The sequence below is a fragment of the Orbicella franksi genome, chromosome 2 (genome assembly GCF_964199315.1).
Source record: "Orbicella franksi chromosome 2, jaOrbFran1.1, whole genome shotgun sequence".
Taxonomy (NCBI): Eukaryota; Metazoa; Cnidaria; class Anthozoa; order Scleractinia; family Merulinidae; genus Orbicella; species Orbicella franksi.
The window spans coordinates 4,361,515-4,386,911 of NC_138146.1; the positions used below are offsets into that span (position 1 = coordinate 4,361,515).

General features: G+C 38.7%; 1 protein-coding gene across 2 annotated transcripts; it reads right to left on the reverse strand.

The window, feature by feature from the left end:
- Positions 1 to 3,159: 3,159 nt before the first annotated feature.
- On the reverse strand, positions 3,160 to 25,013 carry LOC145477802 (histamine H2 receptor-like). Of its 2 annotated transcripts, none has more exons than XM_081455633.1 (3): positions 24,634 to 25,013; positions 14,838 to 14,987; positions 3,160 to 4,825 (listed from the first exon to the last, which is right to left on the reverse strand). In XM_081455633.1, the coding sequence occupies exon 3, from the start codon at positions 4,746 to 4,748 to the stop codon at positions 3,219 to 3,221; it is 1,530 nt and encodes a 509-aa protein (XP_081311759.1). In that variant the 5' UTR covers positions 4,749 to 4,825; positions 14,838 to 14,987; positions 24,634 to 25,013; the 3' UTR covers positions 3,160 to 3,218. The 2 variants fall into 2 exon arrangements, with proteins under 2 accessions (XP_081311759.1, XP_081311760.1); XM_081455634.1 differs by lacking the exon at positions 24,634 to 25,013 and adding an exon at positions 15,076 to 15,209.
- Between the last annotated feature and the right edge of the window lie 384 nt (positions 25,014 to 25,397).

Below are 25,397 nucleotides of genomic sequence, written 5' to 3' on the forward strand. Positions count from 1 at the left end.
GCAAAGGCATCAATGCTACCGTGCTGGAGCAAGCTGGCTCCGGCTGAGCATGCATCTCCTCCTCTGTCAGCGTCGACTGCGATGGTTGGGACAAGTGCACCGAATGAAGGACGGTCGAGTACCAGAGGATGTCATGTATGGAGAACTGGCCACAGAAGAACGCCCAGTTGGCCGTTCAGTCCTGCGCTTCAAGGATGTCTCCAAGCATGACCTGAAACTCACAGGCATCGACCCAGAGAGCTAGAAACTTTTTCTGCAACGCCTACGGAAAAGACTGTCATGCAAGGATCGGACTGCTGAGCCACTCCAGACACTGCTCTCAACAGGACCGGTCTTGACCGACCAAAGCCCTACCATTATCTCTCGAGATAGATGTTTGCCTACTACTGATCTACTACTCACATGAGCGGGATGCCCATCGAGTTCTCTTGCCCCTATACAGTAATTAAACTGAATTTGAATGCGGGCAATTCCTCTGCCTCATAATTTCGTGACGCCGAGCTGAAAATCATGGCTTGACTAAATTGACTTGATGTGCTGTGGAAACGTGCCACAGCTAACAGAAGTACATGAACATTAATAGGATCTGTCCTGGGGTAATATCAGGCGTTTGACAAATGTTTTCATCTAATTCTAATAGAGCGCTTTTCATTTGAGTGTCGAAATGTAATTGGTTTTGCATCAATTACGTTACACGACTGGCTCAAAAATCTCGTGCCAGTTTTTCATCCACTCAGAAGTAAAAGCGAAACTAATCGTTTCTCGCTCGTAAACGTTTTCCCGCCCTTTGTGTCAGCTACACGTAATTACTGAGTTTTGATTGGTTCAACGTATTGTCTGTGTCCTTTGTGATTGGCTAGAGTGATTACCTCGATTTTGGTTCTACGATACTCACTTGGAAACCGCTCTATAATCACTAATGGTCTGATTTGCCCTTTTGCCAAGAAAGTACATCGGATGTTAACAACTATTTCAAACGATAAAAGAATTGAGAAATGCATCTTTAATGATAGAATGATGTATACCGTTGTATTGTCTACATATGACTGAAAAGCTTGAAAGATTAATAGTAGTGAATCTCACAGTTGTAGAACGTTTTTACCAGTTTACAAGTCCAAAAGATTTAAAATTTCCGAATATCGTATAAGTAGAATAGTTTCTTAAAACAAACGGATTTCTTCCCTGCCAGTCGAAAACAAGCGTATTTATTGAATGAGCTCAAATGAACACCGTTGCTATAAGTACAACGCCCAGCTTCGTCTACCATCAACAATAATAATAAAATCAGTTAAGTTACACGTGTTATATCACTATTTTTAGGCTAGGATGGTACACTTTATTTTACCATCTATTGTAATTAAAGCAGATATGGTAATTAATAGCGACTCTTTGATTCTTAAATGGCAGCTGATTTCAGCTACCAGTTAATAATAATAAGGATATTAAGATAACAGCTTCTTTTGAACTAGTTAGTTAGCGTTACAAATCCCGTCTCTCCAAATTTCTGCTTTTCACAGTTGGGTAACAGACTCTAGTTTCCAAAACTTTGTTGAAATACTCCAATAGTATCAGAATTTCTGATCGTTCTGTTAAAACGATACACAATTACCCCGATCGATTATTGCCTCAACAGCGTGGAACCAAATGACCAATTCCCTCTACGCGACTTGTCTGCAGGGAATCATGGAAGTTGCATTCATCATCTTGGACTGGACTTGGATATTTGTTTTGATGAATACAGCTACCATGATTTCCTGCAGGCGTGTCTCATAGACGCCATATGGTAACATAGCAACATCCTTAAAGAAAACTATCCGCTCAATGCAAAGTATAATCGATAATAAAAATAGCACTTGTTTCCACGACTAAACGAGACATATTAAAAGCCACCAATTATATCTCAAAGAAACAGGTCGAACGTGTCAAACTATCGGCAAATTATTCCCAGGAATCAGCTCCTAAATGCCTTATAAACGTCGGATCTGACCGCGGCATGAGCTTCGTCGAGGAAACCCGCGTGATTGGCGGACCCTTCACGGGATTATCTGGAGGTCCTGACTCAAGCAGGGTAGACATAATGCGTTAGTCTACAGGGTTATCATTCGCTGAACTAGACAAATTTTCCATTGATTAAATTATATTCGAAGTCTGGACTTCATTTGGCATGCAATCGCATATGCAATCGCATCGCAATCTGTAGGAAGTGGTGGCCCGTGTGTGGACGTCCGCTATTTGCTTTACACGCAGGCGCGCTGTACTGAATGAAGTCGTAATGGCGTTGATTATAAAGGCCAAGGCCGGGTTGTTCGAAAGCCGATTAACGCTAACCCAGAATGAAAAGATAACCAAAGTTTTAATTTTTTTCAGCATAAAAATGGTTTTTTACTGTTTATGTTTTGTATAGTTTGAGATTATTCAAACTCAAAACTGAAGGAAAAACAATATAAACAGAAAACCTCTTGGCAAAGTTGCAAAGCTGAAATCAAAATTCTAGCTATTCCTGGGATAGCTTAGTCGGGTTTTGAACAACCCGGCCCTGGTGTATTCCAGTATCTTCTTATATTATGCCAAAGGAAACGCGTACACTGCTGCTTTTCAGTTCAATATTACTTTTTCGCACTTATTCTACTTTATATAATTTTTTCGTTTACGTTTAGAGATTTCTTCCTATTTGAATGTTTGGTACGTGGCCTCAAAAGTAGCACAATACATTATGACAAAAGCACTTTAAAGGAGCTCAGTCAGCAGAATTTTGAGTTATTTTGGTCACGTACAAAACCATCTTAAAATTGAAAAAAAATCTAAAAATGGTAGTTTACCAAGATAGAAAAACACCGAAGAAATAATAAAAAACCATAAAGGAACAAGGATGGTTAAGGATGGAGAAGATTAACATAGATTACAAACGACGAACTTGAAAAACGCTGGCTGAACTTTTCAAGATGCGCACACCGTGACGTAGCTCCTTTAAACTGATTGGAGTACCTGGCGTTCAAGTTACAGAATATCTCCTGCGACAAAAGTTTCGAGCCATTACTTGCGCTCATCGGGTGTACGTCTGATAAAAGAACGCATTCATTGGGAATTATCTTGCTATTTGGAGTATGTGCCTCTGTATCAAAGTATCTCTGTATCATACTCATTTCGTATGAATCGGATTCCTTGGGGAACCATTCTACACATCAATGGGAATGCATGGTTTTGGCCATGTTCTCGTTTCAAACGTCAGAAGTCCGAATTTCGCCTTCAGGAATTGTCACTCCATCAACGAGTAAGAAAGTTTGATTCTTCTCCTCATCATGATAGGTGGAGAAATGTCCCTCTAACGTGGAGAGATCGTCTTTCATCTCGACCGATGGCTTTTCACCGCATATTTCGACCTCGTCCAAAAATGACACAGTCCTTTCATACTGACGGGGGTATGCCCCTTGCATGCCTTCGTTACAATCACCTGTTTCTATTTTTGGCACCTCGCTGTCACCGCTTTGTAATGAATCAATGTTATTAGAGTTTTGTAACTGATAGCAGTCTTCGTAGGATGGGGGAGGCGTTATAGGACAGAAGTGGTCACTGCTACAGTTTTTTTCTTCAGGCGTTTCAATACCTCTCTCGACGCTTCCATCGTCGCTAATTGAGTCGTGCACGACGGTTCCATTAATCTTCGAATCCTCTTGTTTCAAAAGAGGACTCCTATGACAAGGTGCACTGCCGTTTGGTATATTTTCGGGTTTACTCTTAAAGCTGTTTTCTCTTACAGATGTGTAAGTGTCTTTTCGCCGGTAGGTGAAAGACATCGAAGACGCCTCAGTGTCTGGGGAATTTAAAGACCCTTTACCGCACATTCTCCTGATAAGATTCCTGAAGGCCAGTTTAAATGTAGGATTGAGAAAGGCGTAAATTATAGGATTTAGACAACTGTTTAGATAGTGCAGCCATTTTACAGCCGAGGTTATAGCTGGAATGCTCATGATGTCCCTCTGGCAAGAATCACAATACTGATACGCCAGTGAAGTCAGGAAGAAAGGAAGCCAGCAAATGACAAAGGCGCCAGTCACCACACCTAAACTCTTAGCCGTCTTGTATTCGGCGGCAAGGCGTCGCCCATGACGGTGTGTGAGGCGTGATCTTGTCACCACCACGTGAAGGATTCCGCCGTAACAAAATAATATCACCACGAGTGGGATTAGAAAGGCAAATACGAAGATTACCAGGTACTTCCACGGCTTTTCAATCAGGAAGAGGCACGAAGTGCCCACAGCATGCAGCCACGAGAGCAGGATAATCCACTTGCATTTGCCAGTTGTCATCTTGGTGTGATGTATCAATGGATGTTTGATAGCAAAAAAGCGATCAATGGAGATAAACATCAGATTAGAGATGGATGAAATAGCGCAAACGATGTCGATCATGGTCCAGACCAAGGAAAACGTTGTGGCGTTGATCTCGGGTGGATACATCCACGTTGTGATCTCGCCAGCCAGCCAGATTGGTTCAGTGATAAACGCCACCATCATATCACTGATGGCTAAACTGAGTATAAACCAGTTTGTGACACTCTTTCGGATTCGTTTGAACGCGTAGAAAGCGGCGATGACCAGACCATTGCCGAATAGCGTCAGGATGATTAGAATCAGAATTGCTATTGAGGATATGACCTTGTGGGAAAGGCTATTCATTGGGTATGGTGCGGGTCCAGGAGCTTGTCCGCCATCTGTTGAAGTGTTCAAACTGCTATTGCTTGCGTTCATGACGAACGAAGATATTGACCTAGGTTGGTGTGCGATTCTGCTCGGTTGTTCCTGTTGTGTTACGCTGTTGTTGATGTCTAGAAGAAACGGAAACAGCAATTGTCAATTAAAAACTGATGTTCATAGCACGATCTTAAACACGCATCAACCGTAATGGAGTATAGATGACTATCATCTGGATAACAGGTCTTTGGTCTTAGAAGAAACAACTAGACATATCTACTCGGTACACTGTTCCAACCTGATGAAGTTTCAGAGATCGTTTTTGCTCTTTTCCAAGATCGTTTGTCAATTACACAAATGGCAGAGAGAATCAAATAGTATTGCCAGTGAAAGCTGATCTGTACTACACAATAAAACTCACCGACGTGAATGCTGAATACCTAGACACGAAATAAATTTGTCTACTAATACTTCTCACATGTTTCACCTTCGTGCAAATATAATGATCGTAAATGTTCTTCGTCCTCCCAACTGAATCCAGTTTAAAGGCTATCAATTACTGTCATGTATTTTGTAATGTCTTTTCGTCGTTGCTCTTTTGAAATGCTGTGGCAGAGGGGTAAGAATGCTACAGGGTCTTTGATTTGTTGTGGTAAACTTCGTTCACCTCGCGTCCGGGAAAGAATTGAACTATTTTTAAACAATATTAATAAACATTTTTATGCTCTCGTTCTGACTAGAAGTATTACTAACGGGCCTCTAGTCTCCTCTGCAGTTGGCGGATGGTACCGGCAGGGTCGGAAAATACACAGTGGACTACATATAGTTTATTGCCTATGCTTCAGGCACAGTTACAACAATAGTTTCTTTTGCAATGCTGCGAAAACACCAAATTGAAATTGGACCAGTGCTGAGCGGGTTAACCTAACCTCGTTTTGTATTACCTATGGGCAAACTAAGCTTTCCTTTGTCTAAAAAAGTTCTTGTCTTGCATCATGATGAGTACAGGAATGTTATGAGAAAGCACGTAATTCCAATAGTATTTTATGCATGTAGCACACGCAGAGGGTCGGCGACGCGTTGTTGGCATGGATCATTACACCAAGACCACAAATTAGTAACTTGCGTCGATTTAACCTCGGGGCGGTCCAATTCAATGGCGTTTCAGTTTCCTTCAGTATCTAAATCAACCACAAGGATGCCGTCAGCTCGTCTTGCGTTAAAATTCTCAAAAAGGTTTGTCATGAAAGATGTCCATCGTGACTGCTACCTGCCTATAAATTGGCTGGCACCCAGTACTGAATTGCCCCTTTTCTGGCTGCTTCATCTGGCACAATTTACACCATCAGTATTCTTTCCTTTGAAATTGTTTCTTACGTATCACGTTTGATGAACATAGCTGAATATTATGACAAAGGGAAAATTCGTTAAATGGAGTTTCCGTTTTAATGGCATGACGTTTTTGTGCAATATCAAGTTTTTGTAATAGATTTTAAAAGAGCACGTTCTCATTTGCCAAAAAGATCCACAGAAAAAGGAAAAATGGATAAACATTGCAAGTTATGTTCAAAGATGCATGATTGTCGGGATGAACAAACAAATGGTTGAAGGGTGGAACACTCTTTCTAAGAAGCTGTATTTTCGAGTAGCCTCTCAATTGGAACGGTGCCCAATGATTTGAAACGGCACCCAAATCCGCACGTTTTTTGGGAAAACGAGTTCTCATCTGAAGTCAGGGGGGAAATCGGTGGCCTTTCGCGAAATAATTAGTTTGCAGGTATACTAAATCTAATTCTGTACAATACGTCACCGAAATGCAGTTCTTTGGGCTATTAAATTGGTGCTGGATTTCTCGCAATATGCAGTTTATTTGAGATTTTAACATCAGTTGGCAAACTTGAACGAGTTCACTGACAACCCCCGTAGTGCGATTCTGAAACAACGTCTGCATGAATTCTATTATTATCCCCTTCTTCAAACATGTCTCCTCCGAATTAAAACTTGTTTATGAAGTTAGTCCTAAGCTGCCGTTTCCTGTTTGGCCCCTGACTTTTGGACAGTCGCTCCACAATTTAGACCTCGATGTAACAACGGTACGACCGTTTCATCAACGAATATGTGGCACTGTCCTCAATTTTATCAAACACTCCATGAAATACTTCAGCGTTTCCACTATATAAACTTTGGATAAGATTTATCTTTGTCTCTGCAGACCCCCTGTCCTGCTATAACCACAATTGTGAATAAACGTCCATTTCCTCACTTTTTGTTCATAGCGGCAGTTATTATTTTAGACGTATAAGAGTAACAAAACAGCACAGTAGGTGGGCAGATACTGAACAAAACAGAACGGTAGGTGGGTAGCTACTGAGCATCAATTTACCCATGCAAGGGTGCCATTCAAGATAACAATTCCATAAGAGGGCATACATAAGAGTGTTTTAAAATAGAAATTCTAATTAAGTGAAGTCACGAAACTGGCAAAACACTATGGTGATGGATATTAAAACTCAAAACATTTCTAGTTCCATTTTGCACACTGTTCTAGTTCCATTTTGCAAGTGATAATAGTTTGGGATGACATTCTATTCCAAGGCCATATCTGCCTACAAAATACTAGTGTAAGTGTTAATTAAGGTATAAATACCAATAGGGAATGCTGTTAAGTGGTATATGGTCAACCGGAACGTTATAAACACTTATCGGTCCATTAACAAAGCATGAGCCATTCTGACAATTATAGAGTCTGTTTAGATAAAAGATATAGTTCACAAACGAATACGCCAGAATGCTCCGAGCAAGAATTATTGGCTAATTCGCCTTAATGATTACTACAAATTCTATTAAATTAATAGTATATCATCGCTGATCATCGTAGAGGATTATAGGATTAACATGACACACCGGCAAACCCTGCCTAAACAAGATTAAATGAACAGCTTGTATGCTTGGAAACGATTACAACCCTCCACTTAAGACTGTTATGCTAATACTCTATTTATAGGATGACCTGTATTTAACTATATTAGTTTTATCTAAATCTCCTTTCATCTTACGAAATTATGTCTCGGTGATATTTGAACTATGCCATTTTCCATGATCTATATCTCTAATATTCGAATTCACACCATCTAAGTATGCGGATAGATCATGGTGCTAAACGGTGCTAAACGGTGCTAAACGGTGCTAAACGGTGCTAAACGTACGTTAAAGTACTTTGATTTGTGCACCAAATTCTCCTGCAACAAGATGAAATATTAAGTGACAGCAAATTCATGTTAGTTTTAAGCGTTTTTTTTGTTTCCAGAACACAATGTTCTGTTCTAAGCTTTAGAAACGTCTACCAGAGTTTTTCAATTTGACGCATGCGTACCACCTATTCACTGCTCCTTCATACTTCCTACACAAGTAATTCATGAAGGTAGCAGCAAGTCCTCAAATTGAGAAATAAGTCTTGTACAAGAATTACAAGTCATGTGCACGTATCAACCAAAGAGAACTGATATTTATCAAGACTTTGCAGCAGGGATTTTCTTAATCCTAGTCACAATTATTATTTTTTTCAGATCACCATATATGAGGGGTCTTAAAAGGACCTGGTTGCGCTATTTTGGGTGTTTTCTGAAATATCTTTTTAATTAACCATTTAATTTCCGAGTTGCCATTTGTCGTTGTTTCGTAACGATCTATGGTTCCGCCAATCTTTCGAGTGAAAATGGGTTTGATCCGCTTGCAAATGAACACATAATGGTCATGTCAGATAGCACAACCAATAATTCCACGCGATCAAAGATCACTGACGTAAGCGTCCTTTAAAAACTCGATGAAAGCACGCCCATGCTTGATAAGGCACATGTCCAAATGTGGCCACTGAGTAGATACTGTTCCATCGAGCTAAGATAGAAATAACCTTGTATAGTTGGGGAAGGAAAGCATTTACAATTAAAAACTTCCTAACAACGAAAACAGAGGAGAGTCATCGCCTTTCCGTCAAAGTTATCTGGGGCTGACATGCAACAAATTCGGAGCGAACAGGCATTCAGCCAAACCTTTCCCGATCCCTGTCACTTTGTTATTTATACCAATTAGATTATGAGCTCGAGATTTCTATCCATTCAACCATCACGCGATAGAAATCGAGAGCGACTAATCTAATTGTTTTGATACAAATCTTCTAGTCGTTCAACCCTTTATCTAAATCCTCTTCACAGACATTTCGAAAAGGTAACGAAGCGGCCGCCATTTTGTTAACAAGCGCACACTGCTAGGCTACTCACTATCTTTCACGGAAAAGATAGTCAGTAGCGTAGCCAGTAAGAGAATACCATTCTTGATAAAAAAAAACGCTAGTATTTTTTATTCTAAAAAGGCATAGATGAGTGCACATTAAAACGTCCAAAACAAATTTCTTAAAACTCGTTTTAACTAGCACTGACACTACCTTCCAACGTTGAAGCCTTTGCATAGATGAAGATTCATAACATTTGAAGAAATTCACAAATATTAAATCAAGAAATATTTATTATTTCGAAAATAGATTTTAATCACTTGAATCAGTGATGAATTCGCAGAATAGTCCATGTATGCACGTGCATCTAAGCACGTGACTTCAACAGTTTTTGAGAAATACAAAGAAAAAAACTTGGCCAAATCTATTCAAAACACATTAATTCGCTGTAAAATGACGTCGTGGCATCTAACGGCTCGTGAAATACAGTCATCATGTAAACGAAAAGTTTTCAGTTGTGTTATTCGGAGAATGTGAAAAGAAGGCATCATTTCATCTTTTGCGTTCCACTTCAGTCTAACTTTGGTAAATTTGAAAGTTAGTTTGTTTGTTAGTTTGTCAGTTTCATCTTAAATTAGTAATGTTTATGAACTTGTCTTTGTGTCTGTCAGTTTACCAGTTTACTTGCAACCCTTTTAGAAGAAGAAATTGGCGACAGGGGTCAGTAATAAAAGTACCTCCCAAACTTCTGAAACATTGCATCGAGCCGGCTAGTAATTGTTTAAAACAGTACAAAAGATACCTGATTAGCGTAATCCCTCGAATAAATTAATCTATTTCAGTTAAAATTTATTTTGGATCAACCAGTTCTCAGCACGTGAACAGAGAATAAAACTGCATTTAAAAAGTTATATTTTTAGACGCTGGCCAGTTTCTCAGCGGTACGACATCGTTAACAGAGCATGGATTCAACCAAATAACAAAATCAGCTATATTTTCTCTTGCACAAAATGCAACCATTGTTTAATATTCTTTTGGTTAGAGACAAAATGTCTCTAACGAAGATAAAATCAAACCTAGGTCAGTCTTAAATTCTTCCAAAACCCACTGCCAACTCGAATTATAGTATTTAGTCTAACAACGAAACATGAATCAAATATTATCGCCTTAGGCCATTCAATTTTAACTCCATTAAGAAATATACTAATTTCCGGAGGACTTAAAGACTGCCAGCAGTGCAACACAGAACGCCTTGCATATGGAACTTATTCTCAACACATCTGGAAAAGTTCGTCGTTCAAACAGACTTCAGTTAAAAGTTTACATACCATAAATGACTCGTGCCTAAAAAGCCAAGCCGAGAAGCGCATCTACAAATTAAATTTAAAAATTAATTCTTAAGTAACTTAAATGAAAGTTAATTGAAAATTTTCATATATAAAAAAATTCCATGTTTGACTTCTACTTTATAGGACTTTCTTTGGGATGTTTTTATGTTCAGATCCAAACTGGAAGGTACACATGGTTTCTGCCCAGTAGCTATGATACATTGTAAACAGTCCCTTGACCTAACTCTTCTTGGAAAGTTTAACACCATTTTTGATTTCCACTCACGGCAAACTTGGAGAACTTTATAAACAAGCTTAATCCGGCGACAAGAGGATTTCAATTCCCGCTATGAACAAGTTGTGTGTTTTTGTTGACACTTAAACAAATACACTGCATCGTTAGAGAATGAATTAGACAAGACGAGGTCTTGCAAAGATGAAACACAATTTGGAAATTCTTACCTTAAAGAAACTACTGGCCCGATGTTTCTTCGAGGTTTCAATCGCTTACTTAGCGCCAGAGACTGGTGTGATAGCTTAATTGCACCAAACAGACCAAATATTGATCCTCTCAGCTTGACGGAACAAACTCAACGCATAATAGCCTATAGTCTAATTCCGCTGTCAGACCTTCTGTTTCTCAAACGAAGGTGGAGTCTCGCATTTTTTTGCCAGCGTGTAGTCTTTCAACGTTCAAATAGACGGTAGGCATTGACTTGGTGATTCATTGATAAGCTTCTTTGTTGTTCAACTTCTGAAAGTGTGGATTCTCTGCAAATTAGCAAACTATGGAAGCGAGACCGAGGACGAAATTTCAAAATACCGACGTCATCTGTATATGATAAACAATCGAATAGCCTCAAGGACACGGTGACCTCTCCACTTCTTGCATTGCAACTGTTATTGAGGTAAATCGACATTGGGAAACTTGAGAAACATTTTTATACCTTACACCGGTAGAAATGCTTGCACGATTATCGCGAGTGAACCTCACACGAGATGAACAGTCAAATCATTTAGGCGTTGTTGATGGAAATGTCAAACATACTAGTGATACACCTGAATTGCCAGACGAGGTAGATCAGCTCGGCTCTGCGTTCTTCGTGGAAAAAAGACTTGAAGCTCGAACAAATAATTGTTAAATAATCGTCACTGGATAATATATATGAAGCATAATTTTTTTTATACCGTGTTTGATTAACTTTCAAGAGATTCCGGTACAGAGAACTGTACCTGTCAAAAGAGTTGGACAACTTGGATATTTATCAGGAGAGGCAGTAAATTGGTCCGCCTGCTTTCTTAGCACAGAGCAGAAGATATTTATGGCATTCTAAAAAGAACTATTTAATTTCCGAATCCGGCGGATCATTCACCGGGCTTACTGTATCAGTGTATGCCGCAAAGCTTACCACGAAATCTCGTTAGCTACAAGTGCTATAGGGTTCACGGTGTGTTTACCCAACATTCCAACATCTCTGCGAAATTGCCTTTCTCTGTTGGAACGCCTAGAACTAACCGAAACAATGGCTGTCCGTGGGAGGGATTGAAAGAAAAGTTAGCAATAACTTCGGAAGCAGGGTTTGATCTTGAAAATCAGAGGTCAACTGATCAATCAAAGCAAGAACAGGGAAAATTCTACAGTCAAAAGATTGCGGTAGAAATCTTGTACCGTGACTGATTCGACGATGCCCTGGGTCGAGGATGTGCTTGAACTGTTAACTGTTAAGTTGGTGACTGAAAACGTGCAACTGTGCAAGGTGATTGTTTGTTTCTTTTTTTTTTTTTTTTTCGTGCGACTTTGACGAAAGGCATCTCGTGCAAGAGCGCACGAAAGAAAATCACTACTGGAAGGCGGATAGGTAACAGAAATCACACCCACTCGCACAGAATTTTTTTCTCAACTGATAACCTTTCTGGGGTTTCAACAAAACGACGAAATTGAGCATTACCATTGAGTTGGGGCGTGTTGGCAACAAACAGTGTTCGTGATTTAATCCATGGCTCATTAACAACAAGTCTGTCGTTTTGTCAACGAGATGGAAAATCCGACTTATAAACTCCATGATAAGATTATACAACAGCTCTGAGGATTTGACCGCACGATATGTTTTTGACATCACGCACCCGTTTTCACAGGGAAATGAAGTGTATTTTGGCCAGTTTTATTTGTAAACCTTAGGTCGATTTTATACACATTATTAGCAATCATCATTTAGAATATATTTACATTTTAAAGGTTGCCATTCTTTAAACCTCCAAATGAATGCAAACCGGCTTCTGTATTTAGCGGCCACAAATTAGCTGGACTGGACTTTAGGACTGGACTTTAGGACTGGGCCGTGGACCGTCCATCGCTATCTTTTGTAGCCTTCTAACTACTTTTTAATCGTTGCGTTTGGAGTATTGTCTTAATACCGTGCATATGTGCACGTTTAAGTGAGTGTACGTGTAAAATAGAGAGCTGAATCCTGTTTGCAGCCAGGTCGTATCTGCATATGGACTACATGTGTTTTACTTAGATGGTAGACTAGAGTTTCATTGCTATCTGTGATGAAATTCCGGTCCTGTCGGAAGCGAAGAGGAGCGCGTTAATGACCTCAATTCGCCGGCAAATATCATCAATTGTTGACTGAAACATCGATACGATGCTGACAATTCTGTTCTTATGCTCAGACAATCCGTTATAAGCGTTTGTTTTTTGCTGGGCGATTTTTAAAAGAAGATTTCAAGATACAGCGAATACTCCAAGAATGCAGTAATTAGATTTGATGTACGTCAACGATATCAATTATGTTACAGCTGCTCAGCCAATTTACAGGATTTCACATTTCCGAAGACTTTGGTCGGTGACTTTTAGTATGTAGTCCATTCGAGTAAAATCGTTTGCATTAAACCAGCTCAAATGTTTAGAAAAACGAATATAGCTTGTTACTTGCTGTCAAGTAGAGGAAATAGTAGTTATCCAGCTTTACATAATAAATGTTAGCAAGAAAATAGTCGCTGTAGGCGGGGCACTTATAATATTCACTGTGGTGGTTAAAAATAGAAATCTAAGATTTTACACATGCAAAAAAGCGCAAATCATGAGCTGGAAGTCTATATTTGAAACCTCCCTATTAATCTGTCAGCATTGGTTTAAACCCATGGCAGTTTGGCACGATTTGCCTCAAATTTCTTTCCTTATCATTTGAGTCTTGTCTTTCAGTTGACCGTGTCTGGGACGTGAAACATATGATAAAAGGATTAATGTTAGGGAATAGTAAATTCAAAGTTGTATACCAGTGAAGAGATAACTTTATACAAGCCAGTATTTATTTTGCTGTGTACCACTTTATGGTTCGATAACAAATTTTGAGGTCTCTTTTAGCAGCGGTTGTCTTTGGCGTGAGACCGGACGGCCTTAAGTCGTTGTTCGCATGCCAATTTAGCACTTCTTTTTGGTATAAATGCGATTTCATATTTAATGAGATTTCCCCATTGTCAGCTTAGCACTTTTAACTACGAAAGACACGTTACTATCGCTGTCCTGCCGCCGCGCTCGACACAAAGGCTATCTCCACAAACAGAAAACCTTCTTGAACCCTTCAGTAATTGCGCGAAATTCCTTGCTAATCTAATTCGGAAACCACACTTAAAAGGTATTAGGGTGAAATTATCTCCGCAAAATCGCCAGCTACAACTACAATCTTTCGCCGTCGGTTTTACAGGTTTTCTTTTTCTTGTTGATGGAGAAAATCTGCTCCCAACCTTTTAAAACCTGAATGGCAGAAGTCAAGTTAGGAAAAGAGCGGTCAATTAGTGTTCTGAGATAACAAAGTGTTTACAAAAGAGAGAAGTGCTTGATGCCTGAAATTTTACATTTCGGAAAAGCGATATTCTCTTCACGAAAGATAAAGGAAATATTTTTCGACAACTTCTGAAACATTTTTAACTTAATCTCTCTGTAAGTGACCGGTCTGACAAACTGAGCTAGAAAATAAATCGACGTTGGCTGATTTTTCATTTGTGGTGGTCATCTTTTCACGCTGAATACGATTGTTATATACCAACCACCGACATGTTAAAATCATTAATTTGATCTTAAATAGCTTTTACAGCGCCGTATGGAAAAACGATTACATACGATGGGAGGATGGCGACACTCAAAAAAATCCTGTGAATTACTTAAGACTAAAACGAAGGAAACATAATTTAATGACTTTCAGTACCGCACTTAGCGAAATTAAAAGGTGCAAAAGTGATAATTTTACCTGAGTCGAAGCTATAATGGAATGTTTTCGATGGTGGGCTGGTCAGTCCTCAGTGTTAAGAAAAGGTGACACTCGTTTTGAGTTTCCAAGGGATGTTTTGATTAAGGATTTAAAATTTGATGCTTTTTGGTAAACGTTCTGTTTAACCTTGAGAACGTCTGAAGGGACGAAGTATGTTACAAGTCGATGTACCCCTAACGGTGAGCTTTGTTGTGCGAATCTATATGAAACCAAACCCACGGTCATGAGCCATGTTGTTAACAGGTCAATAGTGAAAGCTGCTCTGTTTGAATGTCAACTACTTAGCCTCAGGTTGTGAAGGCAGAAAAAACCCTCCTACCTCAATCACTCTTTCCTTTATAACTTCACCAACCCGCTTAAAGCTAGCGTTTCCTTCGTGGCACTGGAGGCTTGAAAAGTCAAGCGCTTTGTCTTCTTTGGTCACTGATTGCTCCTTGTTTGGCTCTCTGTGATTGCTATAAATGGTAATCTAAAACAAGAGGGTAGAACGTTGTCAATAAATGAGCTTATGTATCGCTCCCACAACTGGAATTCACAACGGACGTGACCAAACTTACTGTAACAGTTGAACTATAACTGTCAGATTGTGGATGATATAAAAACCCTGAAGCGCTGAATTCTTCTTGTAAATGAAGAAAAGATGTTTGGCCTTCAGAAAGTGCTTTCAAGCTGCTACCCTCATGGACAATAGTATCTTTCACTTGTCTGATTAGTTGGTTTGTTCTATTGAGGATGGTGTCAACTTTCGGGTGCACAAAATATTTTACATGATTTGTATTTACTTGTTTCGATTTCACTGTTTTGATAGCGCTTTTTGTTGTTTTATTTCATTTTCCAGCCAATCAAAATAGCGGACACAAGATAATGTTGTAATTGGCCTGTCAATTTTCTCTGATGGAAGTGTAATGATGATAAAAACCACAACACACAACAAGGATTGCACGATAATGAATTCTAGAACCAAAGAGCATTACTTCATTTGTATATCGCCCTGTTCTCGTGGCTTTGACAGAGTTGGAACGCTGTACCCTCCATTTGTACCAGTGAACAATCAAGCCACGAAAGCAACTATACTGATGGATATTGCCTTAATGTACCACGAATTGTCAGAAGTGATGTTTAAGTAAAAAGATACATGCAATCTGCTGGCAGAGGGAATATTATGGGCATGGTACTAAAAAAACAATCAGTCTTGTTGACACTAATGGATTTACTTGTCCGCGTTAATGTCTTTGATTCGGAGTACTGACTTCTAGAGCAGACGAACTCCCAGACGTAGCAGATGTTGTCGCGGCTAGCTTTCCTTAATTTTATTATTATATTTTTAAAACACTAGAAGGCAAAATTAGATAGTTCAATAGAGAGCTAAATTGCTTTCTACAAATAGTCTTACAGCGTATTTCGATTGATTGAACTGGAAATTTAAGCTGCCGAAGGAGGTAGGAGATATTGAACACACTGCTTGGAGTTCTGCTGGTGAGAATTTTGTTTTGACTCATAATCACGATGTTTAGACTTTTTTTCTTGTCTTTAGCCACTGCAAAACGTTACAGGGTGCAGCCCATGGGTTCGCTCGCATTTATGAGCTTTGAAATGACTTTCCTTCTCTATTTTGGCAATTAATTTAATGACATTAATTGCCAATTCAGTTTTCCTCTCCTCGAAAATTCCTTCTCAGTGCTCAAAAAAAAAAAAAAAAGAGTAGACAAAGGGCATTGCAGCCAGTAGAGTTTACCAGTGCAGTAAATAGTCCGAAAGCGAAATAGTTTAGAATTAAATGAAATGAAACAGGTTCCATTTAGGGTTGAATTCCTTGCGGTGTAGACTAGAAGTGTAATTGGCATTTAGCTTTTATACAAACAATTTAATCGGCTTATCCTGGGCAGCCTGTGGTTTAACAAGCTTCACAAAAACACAATACAATATAGTTGTTTTGAAGCCGTTAATTGCATGGGAGAAGTTAAATCTTTCCTTCCTTGATTTAAGTTTGTTCCACGGCGAGCTTAAGAGTGAAAGGTTTCCGCACCCGCTGATGAAGTAAAACTCGCTTGGGTCGTAATCAATACAGTTCACCGCAGGTCCTTTCGGAAATCCGATTAACATAACCTAACATTTATTCAAGATGCCTCACACACTTAAAAAGGATTAAAATAACATCTTAAATAGAAAAACACGACATTGATCCTGTAATGTTTCCTTAAATAATATCTGGAAAACAGGTTTGCCAAGAGGACTATTAAAAAATATTTAAATGCTACACAAGAAATGTGCTCGACTAGCAGTTAAATCATGAAGTCGTTATGGAGTGTTATTTACAGTATAATAAATGTGTTCGACGTTCTTTAGGATCAATTTTGCTGTAGAAAACAACAAAGTTAAATTGAAGAAACCAAAGTTTTAACAAAATCAACATCGATGACCAGAAAGCTATATTTATTATGCAGTTATTCTAGTCTGGCATGGGATGAAGAAAAGTCAACAAAATATCTGTGGTCTACCTTTCCACTTTCGGTATTTACTATTGGCTTGTGGATTTTTTTCGTGAATTCTTACCACACCCTTTTCTTTTCTAAACCTCGCCCTCTTAAAAATGTTTTTACCTGTGGTCACTTTTTTAACTCCGTGTCATAAAGGCCCACACTACGCCGGAGAAATTTGGAAACGCAGCTTTAGGCCTACCGTCCACTCTAATCCGTCACGAAAATAGAGCTCTTCGAAACGGGAGAAATCTGAAAACGCCGGCTCTGCGTTTTAGTGTGGATAGAAAACATTTTAAAAACGGAGCTTAATCAAAAGGATGTTATGACAATAATCATGTGATTTCTCTAACCGAAGGCGTTGCTGTATGTGGAGCGCATGCGTCATGGTGGGTCTAATCAGATGCCATAAGGTCATTTGCTAGGAAAGATTTTACGAGAGGGATGGTCAATAAATGAGAATTGACACAGTGCCATATTCTTACCACCAAGTCATTTTGCCTTCCCTTGCTTCTGGGCTAGCTTGGAATATTTAGAGAGCTAAGAACGGCATCGATGAAGAGGAACAAGTTAAGGGATAAACGAAGTGAAAATACGCAGAAAAAACCGTATCTCTACACGCTATTATTTGAGTTATTGCGCGCCTACCAGAGCTGGTAGGTTCGCAAATTAAAGATCAAAGATTTCTGACTAAGGCTCTGCCCACACTAGGCCGGAAGAATTTGAAAACGCACCTTTATCTCTACGGTTAGGCCTACCGTCCACACTAATCCGTCACGGTAATGGAGCTTAACGAAAACGTTTTTCAAACCGGAGAAATCATTTTGACAAAGGCCACTTTTTCCGGCGTTTTCTTGTGGACGGAAAACATTTTGAAAACGTAGCTTTTAAAAAACGATGGTGTCAAGATTATCATGTGATTTTCCTGACCAAGTTTTCCTCAAACGCAAAACCAAAATGAGTAGAGATCGTTGCTTTTTTAAATTTCTCCAGCGTAGTGTGGACGGAAAACATTTGATGCGTTTTTAGAGTGAAACCTTTTTCAAATTCCCCCGGCGTAGTGCGGACGGAACCTAATTGTCCGTTCGTGATTTTAAATGGCGATTTTCATAAGCAGCTGATTTTCGGTGAAAAAGTCAAGCACCTAATAATGTAATTGTTTGCTCAGAGAGGAAGTTCTCCGTGGGACATTAGAGACCCATACATGGCTAATTTGCAAAGGCGCATGTTTCGCGTAAAGTCAAACCCTATTGACAAGAAGCAATTATCTTCATACGTGAGTTCCTCTTATCATTTCACTAAATAGACCTTCGAAAGACAAAATCCACCTAGGTAGCAAATTATGACTATATCTAGTTGCAGAATTTAGCACCACAAATTAAAACCGAAGTGTTTTTTATTTCTTCACAAAATTAGCGATTTGACACCTTCGCGATATTAATCCCTATGTTACAACTGAGCCCAAATAAAACCTGGTTTGATAAGCAAACTACGGCAGGCAAACTCTACTGGTCTTAAAAGCACAAACCACCCTTGAAATGAAATACTTTAGGACGTCTGTTAGCGTGTTCCTCAGTTAAGTTTGTGCGATCGTTTGTTTTTCAGTGTTTGTATCGTTTAGTTACGAGTTCACTTTGGAGGTCATTAATTAAATCTTAGATTTGAATTATGCGATTTCCACTTATATTTTAAAACATTTCATTTTGAATTGCAAGAAAAAATTACTCGATAGGCCAAAATTTCTTTCTCTGTGGTAGGACGAAGGCAATTCTGAAGCTCAGTTTAACGCAGGTGTCGCGAGAAAGGACCCGAGAACACGATTTAAGCTGATTAATTGCTCGCCGTATTGTGTAGCAATTTGGTGGGCAAAGATTACAGGCAACTCAATCATGCAGATAAATGAAAATTTGGCCCGCTTTTGAGACAGTGTTTTACGGGAAAACCAATTTTGAAAATATCGCAAGCTTAATGCAATACGCAATAACTCAACAACCTCGGTGTTATTTGTTTTGAAACCATGAAGACACAGTCTTGGTTTAGATGACGTATTCGTAATTTTTTTTAGCATTAGGAACAAATCGCTGTTAGCTGTTGTCTGTTATCTGTTATCTCTTGTATAGGAAGTAATTTGTTACATTACGCTCAAGTAAGTAAAACAAACCTTTAGACTGCGGCAAAGAAGTTCTCGCAAACTTTACATTTCTTTCCGAATCAAAGTCTTCACTTTAAATACATCACACACACGCACAATAACGCTTATTAGAATTATATATTGTGAGAGAAAAGCTGAATTTACCTTTCCTGTTTTTCTTCGCATGCAGACTGTTTTGAAAGCGCTGCAACGAGAATTTGAACGTTGACGCAAGATGGATACAATATTTTCCTATCTTGTTTTCTATTGAAAGATACGCCTTCCTGTGGCTCGTTAAAGCTATGAAAAGTGTTAAAAGATATCCCATCTGCATTCTTTTGTTGAAACGGTCTCCAACTGGCATTTCGTTTCACCTGCTAGAATACTGCTGTGTGTCAGCAAGAAGTAACTTCTAAGTCATCCTATTTGAAGAACTTCAACAATCACAATGCCTCGATTAGCTAAAAGAAACAAAAATTTTGATGCGGATCTCGTAATTAGGGAATAATACTATGGTGAAGTGCTGTTTTCCAATAGATAGCTAAGATATAAATTTTGACTCGGCTGTATTCGATCGCTTCGGCACATCTTAAAGAGGGTGATTCAGTGCAGGAATTGAGAAGGATATATTTGTTAAAAGCGAAGTTTCCAGAATAGATTTGTGAAATAACCTGTATCCCATCTTTGTAACTATTTTTACACCTGTACTTTGAAATAGGAATAGCGATTGGCAATCGAAACGTGTCCAACTTATTCAGAACTTACAACTCATTCGCTAAGAGATGAACTATTAGTGAAACAGAGCGAGTTGGGAAATTGAAGAAGAGGTCGGCGCGATCTTACCACGCAAGTCACCCCTCACATGCCCTGAAATTTCATGACATATGTGATGACCATAAAACATGACATGTATTCTATGTCAGGCAATATACTCTTGGCTGCTGCCTGTGTCTTTTGGGTGTATACATACGACAAAAAATAGTTTTAGACACCGTCCACATTATCCCGAAGAAATTCGAAAACGGAGGTTTCACTCTGAAAACGCATCAAATGTTTTCCCTCCACACTACGCTGGAGAAATTCGAAAACGCAACAATCATCGTTCATTTTGCATTTGTGGTTGATGAAAATTCGGACAGGGAAATCAAATGATTGTCGTGACTCCATCGTTCTCGAAAAGCTCCGTTTTCAAAATGTTTTCCATCTACACAAAAAAAGCGCGAAGCCGGGGTTTTCAAATTCCTCCAGTTTGAAGAGCGTTTTCGAAAAGCTCCGTCTTGATGGCGGATTAGGGTGGACGGCAAGCCAAACTGTAGAAATAAAGCTGCGTTCTGAAATTCCTCATGCGTAGTAGGGACGGGGCGTTATTTCCATTGCTGTGATAACAACGTGTAGGTAAGCACGCGCTAAAAGCCGTACTTTTACAAAAAGCAATAGGCCTCACTTTTAATGGGTTTACCGATGTAATATACCACCTGAAATCTTAGGAGAACACTAGAGAAGTTTATAAATCACGAGCCGTTTGGCGAGTGATTTACAAGCTATTTCAAGCTCTAGTTTTCCGAAAAAAAAAATCAAGACTTTCAAAGCCACAAACTTGACTAACGATCTCGACCAAATAGCTTGTGTTGTGTATACCTCTTTCTAACCGAGGTCGAGGTCCGTACCGTAAGTTACGGACCGATTGTTTTCTCCTTCTATAGCTTGGGTCATTAATCGAAGGGGAAAAAAAACGAGGATCCGTAACTAACAGTACGGACAAGGCTGAGTACGGACCGAGAATACGAGGTTAGTAAGATCATTATTATATCTCTACTGTATGTCTGACGCGGAACGGCTTGAAATTTCTGACGCACGTCGAATAGAAAGCAAAACGAGTCAATTTTAAGTCATTGTTAAGTCGTTAGCACATTAAAATATACAATTTAAAGCAAAAGAAAGTTTTAAACTTTTAATTGCTATAAAAGTTAAGAACACTTGCCGATGGATCACGAAAAAATTTGGCAACAAAAACTGCTTCAAATTTTAGCGGGCCGTACCGTAGAATACGGCCCCGCTAAATTGACCAATCACAGCGCGCGTAGTAACTGAGAGATATAATAATTTTTATACCATGCCATAGAAAATACAGCCAATCAGAATAGAGAAAAGCCGTTGTATATTCGACGGTATTACATCCAACCTTCCTATCATGCACTGCGCGTTTGTCGCTTTGATTGTGTTGACCACGTACACTGTATTTTCTATGGCATGGTATAAAATAGTTATGCAGCGCTCTCTCGTGATAAAATAAATCTCTTATTAGATGTTTTGGTGTGTAGTATCGCTGTATATTTTTACGAGTTGTGCCGTATTTTGACGAGCCCGTAGGGTGAGTCAAAATACAAACGAGTAAAAATAAAAAGCGATACTACACACCAAAACATCTAATAAGAGATATATCATCCAACTGCTGTAGTCAATAAATTTATCAATGAAAGAGGGGGAGTGTGACAGTTTTGCGTGCGCGCGCCGACCTGTACGGCAAACAGGTTTTCTACTGTACAAATAACCGTACAATATCGCTGTATATTTGTACTGATATTTGGACGGTATTCGCTGCAGGTGGATAATAACATAGACTATCTCACTTGCCACTTGTATTTTCTTGGTATACACAGTCGCCTAAAAGCTCGTGTCTCTACCGAGAAAATACAAGTTACTCGTGGGATATTCCATGTTATACCACGATAGAACGTTGCATAACTATTATGCATGTTATACTATCGGAACAGTTCACGTTTAAACAGGAATATCACCACCCATATATAGCACAGCTCGTTAACTCGACGTGAAACGGACTAAAATGAAAGAAAAGTGAAAAAAATTTAACCCTTACCCATTAAGACGAATAGAAACTTTTCAACCGGGCAAGTTGAATGGTTTAGTTTAGTAGATTTTCCGAAAGGCAAGTAGCTCACTCGTCCCAGTGTCCCAGTCATTTCTAGCGGTGACGAGGTGCCGCAAGTAAAACAAAGAAACAAACAAACAAAACCACAAAATATATATTCATTACTAACACCTCGTATCATTAATTAAATCGAAAATTGCGCGGAAATCAAATTAACTTTTGCTTGGCGAGGATTAAAATTCGATATTTCTTCCGAGGATATGAAAATCAAATATAGATATTACCATGAATTAACAAACCGAAATCGTTCCATGTTGAATTCTAGTTTTTACGTAGTAAAATCATAAGTCTGATTAGACAAATGCTTTTTAATTATACGGAATTCTGACAATCACTGTTGAGGCTTAAATGAAGTAACTATTTATAGTTCACCCATTTGCCTAACATTCAAATAAATAATTACTTTTTGTTTAAACACTTTATTGATATTTTTGGAAGTCACGAAGCGAAACTATTGATATTTACGGTCTCAAACTCTATTTATGGCCGCAAAATTCCACCACGCATTCCTGAAAACCCCAAACAACCTAAAGCGTAAATTGACAAACCTTTCAAGCAATTTTGCCACCCCTAATAAAAGAACTTCTATAATGAACACAATTTCACATCTCCTATCTCTGCAATTTTAGTTAACATCTTGGCGAATTTGATCGATTTTTTGTTTGCAAAGTGCCCTTTTGGGCGGTTTTTCAAAACATTTTTTTAACGAGTAAACACAGCTCTCTGTACGCCGTTATAAATGCCCGCGTTGTCGATCATTTTTCCCATTTGCTCGCAATTCAATGGTTCAGACTGAAAAACAATGTCGGTTGAAGAGCTTGGCTTGAAAAGTTGATAATTAAAATTTAAAATGCAATGCCGACTGCGAAAAGATTAGATTCATGAGGTATTTTAATTTCCGATGAAACTAAAAAACACACGCTAAAAGAATTCTTTCGATCTGTCAGAGTAGGGCGAATATTGGAAAAATATTTTTCATGCAGAGCTGAGTCGAGAAAACGTTTGTGGAAGTTAGGGTTTCATCTTTAGTATGGTTGCTTTTATTTTCTTGCTTTGAATATGTAGTATAAATTAGCAATGCAACGACATCTGTTTCATCATTAGCACCCCTTTAAGTCAGAAAAACAAAAGGGCACAGAAATCAAGGGTTTCCACATCTTTTCTCGTGTCAGTTTGATATAATTACACCTTTTTCAAGATCTTATCATTTTAATCTGGCAACTGCAAAGATTTTAGTTTTCAGGACAAAGGAGACAAGAAAAGGCAAGCTGCAAATTGCTGACAATTTTTTTCCATTAATTCTTATTGGTAGACGAAAAAGTGACGAGTATTTGCTTTGATTCCGCGCTATCAAAAAATTCGCGCAGTTGTTTAATTATACTAGCTGATTCGACAACGCGGGAAACTGCATTTTTTGCCTTTCTAATCAGTGGTTAGGTGACGGAAAATAAAACAATTACTATTACGTCGTCGGTGAATAACCGCGTAATTTTACTTCTACTTCAGTGAATAAGTTTAATTATCATTTTTCCGATAAGAATCTCATATTGGCTAAGCCATGGTATTCAACTCTCATCTTATGACCTTAGCGTACATTTCGAAATCAGTCAAAACTGCCGGGAACTTGACCATTGAAGTTTTGTACATCGTATAGGTTTAGTTCAGTGGATTTCACCGAATTTGCCCGAAATTTCTATGTTGCCATGAATAAATAATGTTAGAAGCGAGTACTTTTGAAACACGACGAAGCAGTAATAATTTGGACAATCAATGTTTCGCTTACCCGATGTTATTTTATCAGAAACTTGTCGGCCAAACGCGCACAATTTTACGTTTCTCTAGAGTTAAATAATTTTTGATGCCATCGTATGATTCGATCAAAGACGCGATTTACTGGCCTGTTGGAAAATTACAGCGTATATTTCTTCTTTAGCTTTGCACACTGACAGCTTTGAATTTTCACTTTTATTTCAGCACTGCAAGCTAAACGTTTGAACAGTTCAATCACTTTGTAATCTCATTCCATAGTTTCAGGTGCAGATTAAATCAAAACTGTTGAAAATCTTTCACGATTCATCTGAACTGCAGATCGCTTAATTTTCGACTGGTGAGGTGAATTCGAAATTTGCCAGAGAGTACGATTGGGAATTGAAATGGCGTTGCCAATTAACAGCTAAGGTACTGCTCATAGCAAATCTGTAACTATGATTGATTTTGTTGCCGGAAAAATTTGCCTCTCTCAGTTGGCTGTTAACGATTGTTGGGTCGCGTTTCAGTAGCGGAAAGGAAAAATTACAGCGGGAATTATTAAATTGACTTTCAAGAAAAAAAATCTGACCCCAGAGTGTCGAAACGTAGGTTGTTTCTGCCGCAAAAGTGTATGTTAACTTCAAATGAGATTTCGATACAAACAAAGCTATGAACAAAAATTACAATCTCAAAGCTAAAGTTTAAACTCGTTTCAATGTCCCCCACAGAGATAATCTACGTCTTAAATTGTCTTTTAAGGCAAAACATCACCCAGAGAGATTGTTTCAAAGGTTTGAGTTGTACTTACAAGAGTCCTTTGGATGGCGTTTCTGTCGTGCGAGCCTGTCTGTCCGCTCGACTATTTTTGGGATTAAATGCTCTTTACCTCAGCATAATACCCCCTACCAACCACTACAACTGCGCAATTAGCAAGCCAGGACGCAAACAAGGTCATTGAAAAGGACTCATGAATAAAACACTAGTACCAATTACTTCTTCATTTAATCTTGCTAATCGCTGACTGTGTCAGTGTAAAACCATTGAGCAGGCACGTATCAGAAAGCCCCGCAAAATATTACTTACATTCATTAGTTGTCAACGCACTTTAAGACTTCCAACTTGTTGTCTAGAATAGACACGAGTAGGGTGTAACAACTGGTCCCCATTTATACCGTACATTTTGAATACATTTCAAAACTAGACGAATTAAAATGTGATTTTGTCATGAAGGAAAAAAATGTTGCATTTTAATTTTAGCATGTGTTTTAGTTGGTCAGTTGAATGAGTCAGAACACTTTTCACGGAATAATTTTACATGTGATAATCATTTGATCGTTTGGTAAAATCAAATAGGCACGCTAAAGAGCGGCCAGAGGATAAAAACTGTCTCGTCAAATCTTTGAGTTACACTAAACATGTCAATATTTGTAGCAACCATTGATTTATGGAGATTACTTCCCAAAGGACCGCTTCTTAAAAACCGACATGTAACAGGCTTTTTTAATTACTGTGAAGTCATATCTTCGTGACTGCATGAAATGTATTTAATGACCAAGAAAAAAAGTAACTTTT

Coding starts and splice junctions, on each gene's coding strand:
- LOC145477802 (XM_081455633.1), bottom strand. CDS start 4,748: ATGAACGCAAGCAATAGCAGTTTGAACACTTCAACAGATGGCGGACAA.